Source organism: Linepithema humile, chromosome 5, assembly GCF_040581485.1.
Source record: "Linepithema humile isolate Giens D197 chromosome 5, Lhum_UNIL_v1.0, whole genome shotgun sequence".
Lineage (NCBI taxonomy): Eukaryota > Metazoa > Arthropoda > Insecta > Hymenoptera > Formicidae > Linepithema > Linepithema humile.
In genome coordinates, this window is record NC_090132.1 from 12888420 (window position 1) to 12897145 (window position 8726).

An 8726-nucleotide genomic window follows, 5' to 3' on the forward strand; every position below is an offset into this window, starting at 1 on the left:
ATTCTTATCGTTAGTAAATATACGGTAATAGTTTAATTAGATTCATATTATATTTCAAATTTCAGTTATATTTCAAAATACATACAGGCATATATTTATATAAAACACTATTAAAATATGCATTGTAGACGTTGCATAACGCTCAACGTTATATAAATTTTCCAGCTTATATCATATATCTTTGGTAGAACATATTTTATTTCTTAGACATATATAATAGTTTTCATCATGAACAGTAAATGACTTACGTGCACAATAAGTTCGAAAATCATACAACGCTGATTTCTCTACATATATATACTTTTTTGAATAATGCACAACATAAGCATGAAAATGATCTTCAAAACCAAGTGTTAAAAATAAATGACAATAAAAATATACAGTAATATTAGACGAAGATACAATCTGAGATATAACGCCAAATAATGGTAAATTTCCATCAAACGAAATTAATAAAACGTCACCAATTTTGTACATTGTACTCCGAATTTTTACTGATTTTGCAGTTGTAATTATTGAATCAGCAATCAAATTATCCGTATGACATGCTTCTTCCAAGAAAAGCTTGTGGTTTTCCAGCAAAACCACTTTTGTAGTAGTAGTGGAACTTAACATTGCTATATTAGCTGATTCTCCAAAACACTTTATCCCTTCTAAAATTGCAGCTTGTTTAATTTGATTCCTATTTGCGAGCGTTTTACATACATTAATAAAGTTACCACTAGAAGCAGCCATTTTTTTAAAATTATAATGTCTGCTTTCGTTACGCATGTTCCAATATCTGATAGGAGGACCTAATTCTCTTATAAGTCGGGGATAATGCACGAGAAAATGTTGTTTTGGTGTCAACCGTCGCTCAGGAAAAAGGAATAAGAATAAATTATGATGATCATGAATTATCTCTTGCAATAAGAATGTTTCACTTATTGATATACGTGGTGCCATAACAATATCGAGAATATTTAATATAAGGAGATATAAATGCCAATAATTATTATCTGTTGGAATTTTGTCACCTATGAGTAAAGGCAATATTCTAATGAAGCACCACATTTGACTCGCGCTTTGTCCAGTCGAACCACCAGGCTTATTCAGTTGTTCTCTTGTTAATGCAGTCGGTTTGTTTTTAATATCACAAGAACCGCAAGTGAAGCTTTTTAAACGAGCATTTAGAAGAGATAAAGTGAAGAATTTGTCAATTAATATAAACTGTCGTAAAATAAGTCGCAATTCTAATGATCCCCATCCTTCTAATATATCATGCATACAATCAACTGAAAAGTTTTTTGTAACATGCCAATAACCTAATACATTAAGACAACATGTATCGTTAATTCCGGTGTCAGAAACTGTTTTAATTCCGTTTAATACATCTGTTAATTGTTTTTCATAATTTTCTATTGTCCTGGCAAACTTCGCAGAAACTTCTATAGTGCATAAATTCATATCACGTTTATGCAAAGTACAAAATCTACAATAATAATTGCCAGTGAAACTTTCCACTAAACCAAACAGTTTCTGAATCCCTAAATTATCTCCAGTAAATTGCCACAAAATAAATTTTAGATTATGTTCAATGCCATTTTCGTGAACTATTATACCATCTCTTTTTAATTCTTCTAATTGTTTAATAAGAGGCTGTAAAATTTTGTTATAGCCGTACTTTTGAACATCAACGGCATAGTGTATATTGCACAGAAAGATATTATCCAGACAAGACATATATGTAAGAGGCAAATCCTTTATCGTGAAATAAACAAGGCCAACTTTATGAATTCCAGCTTTTGAACCTAAAGGGTTTGTAATTTCAACATCATCTATATAAAACTCTAAAGCTATCACATTGTCGCCAGTGGACAAAATTTCGTGATTTTTGTAATAAGCACCTTGTTGTATGTTAATCATTTCATTAATTTCATTCTTGGCTCTTTGTTTATATTGCATTACAGTCTTTAGAACGCCATTAAAAGAAAAAAATTTTATGAGCAATTTTTTTAACGGAATTTGTTGGAACGTTTCTTTCACTGGTATTAGATGTATCTTACCTAACTTATACCTATTTTCATAACGCACTCCTAATTTAACTTCTATTGGTGCCACGTAAGTTGGCCAATTTTTTATCACATTATGTAACTTTGATACAGTAGAATAAGGTTCTAAAACATGTGATAATACATCAAATTCATGTAATATATTATTATGTTCATCTGAAAAAATATTTTCCATAAATGCATCTTTTATTCTTTGTTTCAAATAAAGAATACAATATGACATAAGGTCTGATGTTTTTTCAATACTGCTTACTACAGTAGTGACTGAAAGATTTGGTTGTGCCAATAAATGTATGCAGTGCTGAGCTGCTATATCTATAACTCTTTGAATAGTATTCTCTACTATATTGTTATTATCACAAGATTGAACTGTATGTATAGAAGAATCTACACTTTCTTCTGTACGTGCATGTGCAGAAGAAAGTGTAGATTCTTCTATACATACAGTTTCTGTTCCTAAATTTTTAGTTACAAAATTATTAGTAGAAACCATTCTTAATTCTTTATTTGCACTGTTATGAGAAATTTTACAATGCCGAATAAAATTAAATACTTTCGTAAAAATCTGGAAACAATTATTTTCAGTGCACACAATAACTTCGCCATCTCTAATACCGTGAAAGAAACGAATATGCCTACGTAAGGCTTCGGTTTCATAAAATATTTGTTTACACTTAGGACATTTCATGTCTGTTTTGAAACGTTAAACAGTTGTGCTTTTAATTCTCGTACAGAAGCTGGGATATGTTTTTCAGTAAGAGTGGCAGTTTTATAAAACATAACATCTAAAAAATACCACACATTCTTGCAGAATTCAGAATAATCTAAATCACAGATAAAATGAATTTTAAAGCACAAGTCTACACCTTTCAAAACAGTTGGCACGTTAATGGCATGATTTTCAATAATAATAAATACTTGTGTTGGTCGAGATTCTTCTCCGGTGAGTAGAATGAACGGTTGTTTTCGTCGTTTATCTGGTCCCAAACGATCATTAGCTAGATAGTAATCTAAATTTGTTGCTTCCTGAAAAAAATATAAAATTTACTAATACATAAACTAAAACTAACAGTAATTAATTATAAAATTTTTACATTTTTCTGAAGCTACATCTAAGATTAATACTTTCATCAACCAAAAATCAACTAATTTCACAAGGAATACTACAAAAATTATTCATTTCAGACTATTGTAAAAATATCCATATTTTTTTCTGATTTTGTTAAAAGTATAAAAATACCTTTTAAAAAAATTGCGTCATATAAGTACAAACTTATAATTATAGTAATCAAAATTTATAATTAGATTTTCTTTGCTAATTGCATGCTTCTATAACACAATATTTTTCAATATAGCATGCTACGTTAACTAAACTAATATACAATTTAAAAATAGTAATTATTATATAAAAACAGGTAATATGCACACAAAAATAGATGTATAATATCACAAAATATCAGATATTTTGAGCTTTTTAAAATCAACACTCTGAAAGCAAACATTCTTACAATTACTCGAAGATTGTACATAAAAAAAATAACAAACGTAATATACTAATTGCATCTAATTACTTTTGAACTTTGTGTCTTATTTGCATTGATCAAAGAGAAAATTCGATTTATTCGATTCAGTTTGCTCTGCCATTTGGTATAGGAGGTACGGGAATGCAACACTAGCGGCTTTTTTGTTAGTTTATGTTACAATACTCACAGGAATAACATCGATGAAATGTAACTTGGAAACCTTTGGAGTTGGTTTGATTCTAACTGTTTCTTTTTTACCCTGTTCTTTGGTCACAAATGCCGTTTGAGGAAGAAGAAACGGAAGCAGTCGCAATGCAGTTATGATTTGATCAGAATCTATTTTTGAAAATTATATTCAAATTATACTACAATTATTTTAAAATAATTAAAATACTAAAGAAATAACATATATTTTACTAACCTTGTGCACTTAATTCATTTGCAAACTTTTCGGCTGCTGTGCGACCACAGATTTTAGCTAGTGATATTATTTTATCTGAAAGCAACCCAAACTCGTTACAGAGAGCATCTCCTTGTTGTTGCGAATAATGTCGTACAAATTCTGCATCTATCTACAAAATAAATAAAAATAAAAGATGATACTTAAATATCTCTTGCTCTCAATATATTTTTTATTCTTTCTCTCTCTCTCTCTCTATATATATATATATATATATATCTGTTTATATTCTGTTAAATAAATTATATTTAGCAGTAATATAAATAATTTTGTGTATTTACAATTTCTATATCCAATAAACGAGGCCATGCATCAAGAATTTCCGTAAGAGTATGTTTTTCATGAAAAATAAAAATATCTCTTGCAGCTGCAGTATCACGCATACGTTCAAGTATGATAGATTTTGGTGTGGAGTTTTCTTTCAACCACTGTTGCATTTGTAGAACATCTTGACTGATTACTACATTTTTTTTTATCTCTTTGTCATGAATCAGTTTCTTCTTGCATATTCCAAATACTGCTTTATCCCCAGGACTAAGACGTTTTCTCCAGTTTCTAATTCGAGCTTCGATAAGTCCAGATGATGCACTTCCGTTCCGACCTTCACAGAACCACTGTTCCTACATATAAATGTTAATTCAGCAATTATAATACTACAATAACTTGAAAAGAAAAAAATTCACAAGTTTTATATATAGCCTCTTACATAGCCACTTCCTTCGTGATTTTTCAGAGATGGAAATTCTTGTACAATTAGCTGTGCCAAATTGGCCTTTCGTGCTTTACTTGGAAAAGGTCCATATTTATCAGTAAGTGCCGAAACAAATAATCGGTTAATTCGTTGCTTGTCACACCAACCAATCTGTTTCTCTTCTATTAGCTGATGAAAAATATCTGGGTACTTTTTTTTAATATTTCTTTCAAATCTAAGTCTATTAAATCAAAAGATGTTTGTGCAGAAGAAGCAACAAATGTTTGTGCAGAAAAAGCAGCAGAGGTTTGTACAGAAGAAGCAACAGAATCATCAGATGATAAAAATGAATTTGATGAAGTTGATTCTGCTATAGCAACAGGTATTGTTATGTCCAATAGCACTTCCTCCAATGATGATTTGTATTCATTAAATAGCTTTGTAAATTTTAATCGTGGACCAGCTGGTGGAATAAGAGCTTTTATTGTATCCACATCTAATAATTTAAATGATTCTTCATCAATTTGTTCCTCTGTTAAAAAAAGTAATTTACGAATATCATAACATTTTATTTACTTTATTTTAATATATAATATTATTGTACAAGAAATATAGCTATATATAATCCTATCAATCAAACTTTAGGAATGCTTAGGACTTATAATAAAAAAATTCCTCATAAAGGCAATATTAAATAAGCTATTTATTGCAATAGCATAATATGAAATATAGCAATTTTCAACATCAGTTAAACATATTTTATGACACTTACGATGAAAATTGTTTATAAAATCTCCAAAGCCCCATTCTTTGAGTTTTTTAGATACAAAATCTGTGGCTTCAGCCATTATTTTTTTAAACAATCTGCATAACGTAGCTGGATATTCAATGAGTAAATTAATAATTAATAAAAATGTTTAAACATTAAAATATATAATAAATGTAAATATTTTTTTATTGTGTTAATTTGTATTCTATCTGATATGCTCTGCGAGAAATAAAATAACTATTTATTTCTTAACTATTTATTATTTATTATAGCTATTTATTTCAAGAAATTTCGAAAATATAAAAATTTTTTTACAAAGCAAAAAAGAAATAAAAGCGTATAAATATTGTTATTTACTCATTTGTACAATTTATAATCATTGTGCATATTTGTTTTGAATAATTATCAGTATATAAAAATGGAAACACTTGCTACAAAATGTATATGTATTTACGTATGATTACAACCAATGTAATATCAAAATATTATTATGATTTCTATCATTTTTTTCTGTTCTAATATCGAGTGTATTCAGTGTATGATTGATTTAATTTAAATGCTGAACAGATAAATGTAAACGCATAAATCGAATACTTTTCTTATATCATTAGATTAATTCTTTATAATTTCTTTGTGTGACGTGAACATGATATGTCTCTAGTAATTTTCAAATATTTGAGGCAGATTTATCTAAAAAAAAAAATGCTTACATTGTCGAACAGGAGATGGGAGTTAGAATTAAATTGAATTTTGTTAAAAAATATTCATAATATTCGCTGTCTTATTTTTTTACATGTTTTGCTCTTATTTGTTAAATTTGTAATTAATTTGTTATTTATCAGTTAACAGTTTACAGAAAACGTACCTCTAAAAATTATATAATACAATAAAAATAATCATTATAATTTTTATTTATGTCAATAAAGAAGCTTAATTGTCTTAACGTCTTAAATAGAAGCAAAGATGCTTTATCCGGATTAATAAAAATTTAACCCATTTAATGTCCAAATTTGTCGAATTTTAATGTCCAAATAATGTATCTCGTACTAATGCTGAGAATATTTAATATTTTTTTATATACATTTGTAACAAGAAATATATGATTAAATATATACTCATAAATGTAATACATTAAACATTTTTTTATTGCAGATAATCGTAATTAACAATTTTTTTAGAATTTTATTGAAATAAAGTTAATAGTCACTTTATTTCTCATAGTTATTTTGTTAGAATATGAACAATGATTTATTCGTAAAATTCAATCATAAGCAAAAAAAAAAAAAAATAATAAGCAACAGAAAATAATCGCAAAAGCAGACGAACAGCTGAATGAGTAATACAAAAAATATTATCTGATTTAAAAGAAAAATAAATTACGAAAAAAACAGAATTATCAAATAGGATTATTAAAAAGAATTATTACGGCAAATACTCAGAATTTAACCAAAAAAAAAAAGAAACGATCTGCGACGTTCCTCTATTCGTCGTAGCAGAAAATCCGAAAGAAACACGCAAAACATTATTGTGTGCATTCCATTTAGCAACACAGTCGACACAAACATTCTGTCTTTTTTCAACATCAAAGATAGAATGATGCTTGTGTCGACTTGTGTCGCTAAATGGAAAGCACCAATTCTAAACATAGACCTCGTGACAGCACAGGGCCCTCGCGAAATTTGTACAAAGCAAAATTCACTTCTAGATAAGAATTTATAAGAAGTAAAGAAGATAAAAACAGATAAAATTAGACAAACTCACCGATTGTAGACACCTTGTTGTTCGCTCTCTCCTTTGATCTTACAATTAGTTCAATAGAACAGCACGGCAAAACAGCCGATCTTATAGCCGATATTAGCACTCGATCAAAGTACACGTACTTACTCACTCACTAACACTGTAATCACAAAAATCGACGACAACTATCGCTTCCGTATCGATGCGGCAGTGTAGTCAGATGCTGGAAGCAAGAAGCACGATGGAGAGGTATCGCGCCATGCGCAAGCTATGAACAAATGAGTCGCGTGACTCACATGTATTCACATGTACGTGGCTTGCGTATGTGTAAGTTATCCCGCTATTGGCTTCTGCACACAGGATAATGCTTGCCGCGCGGCAAGATGCGACGCGGTAACCAATCAATTTTCTGCTCTTATAGAAAAGTTATAAGTTGATTGGCTACCGCGTCGCGTCTTGCCGCGCGGCAAGCATTATCCTGTGTGTAGAAACCATTATTCATGTTATTGGGTACATCCAGAAGCACGACGTACTCTTGTATCTGATATACATTTAGATCAATGCCAAGATGAAACTCACAATTCATGTTTAAATTGTTACGAACATGTACAAACGCCATCACACAGAGAATTCCGTAGCGACGTAACCGTAAGGAAATCGATTAATTATAATTGAGTATGAATGCATCTTACGTCGCTACGGAATTTTGTGTGTAATGACGTTTACTATTCGGACTCAATGACTCAATTGCTTTTTTTGAAAGTAAGCAATTTAACCACAGAGTAGAGGTAGTTATTTTTTAACTATATATTTTATGTTAAAATAATAACTTTGACACACATTTAACTAAACATTTAGTTAAAAAAATGTTACTCAAGAAATTGGTTTAAATTTAACTCCTTTACATTTAACAGTGTATGTGCAACATCTCGGAAATAAACCTTTTGCTATAAGACATTTCCTTGTCTAATATTTCTACATTCTCCCAATCCATTTCATGGTTTTTTTCTAATCTATGACAAGAAATGACAGAAGGGGATCCCGTTCTTTTATTTATATCCGACTTGTGTTCTTTAATTCTAGTTTTCAATTTTCTCTTTGTTTGTCCCACATAACTAGCCTCGCAATCATGACACGTTACCTTATATACTACATCACATTGGCTCATGGATTCAATGATGTCTTTCCCTGTTTTTATAAACCTATTAAATTTATTGTTACACGAAAAGGCTAAATGATGATTGTATTTTTTCATGTTCCGTGTGAATTTATCAAAAGTTTCTTTTATATATGGTATCGTAAAATAACCCGTTCTATCATTGCTATTTTTGTTTTTATTACAACAATTCCACTCTTAAAAAAGGCATGAAAGATCGATACTCGAATGTATCGAAATCTCGAAAGTATCGAAGTTTATTGTTGCATTTTTATCTTGACGCTGATTGGTTATCTCAATGTTGTATTATATTTTGACAGTTCATATTTAAATGGTTGT

General features: G+C 29.4%; 1 protein-coding gene across 3 annotated transcripts; it reads right to left on the reverse strand.

Annotated features, from left to right (window-relative positions):
- Positions 1 to 9: 9 nt before the first annotated feature.
- Positions 10 to 7560, reverse strand: LOC137000228 (uncharacterized). Of its 3 annotated transcripts, none has more exons than XM_067356271.1 (6): positions 7256 to 7559; positions 4741 to 4914; positions 4316 to 4654; positions 3996 to 4146; positions 3762 to 3910; positions 10 to 3077 (listed from the first exon to the last, which is right to left on the reverse strand). In XM_067356271.1, the coding sequence occupies exon 6, from the start codon at positions 2737 to 2739 to the stop codon at positions 172 to 174; it is 2568 nt and encodes an 855-aa protein (XP_067212372.1). In that variant the 5' UTR covers positions 2740 to 3077; positions 3762 to 3910; positions 3996 to 4146; positions 4316 to 4654; positions 4741 to 4914; positions 7256 to 7559; the 3' UTR covers positions 10 to 171. The 3 variants fall into 3 exon arrangements, with proteins under 3 accessions (XP_067212372.1, XP_067212373.1, XP_067212374.1); XM_067356273.1 differs by having other exon boundaries at positions 195 to 3077; positions 7256 to 7548; XM_067356272.1 differs by lacking the exon at positions 3762 to 3910 and having other exon boundaries at positions 7256 to 7560.
- Between the last annotated feature and the right edge of the window lie 1166 nt (positions 7561 to 8726).

Excerpts from the sequence above, each read along its gene's own strand:
- LOC137000228 (XM_067356272.1), bottom strand. The coding sequence starts at position 2,739 with ATGAAATGTCCTAAGTGTAAACAAATATTTTATGAAACCGAAGCCTTA.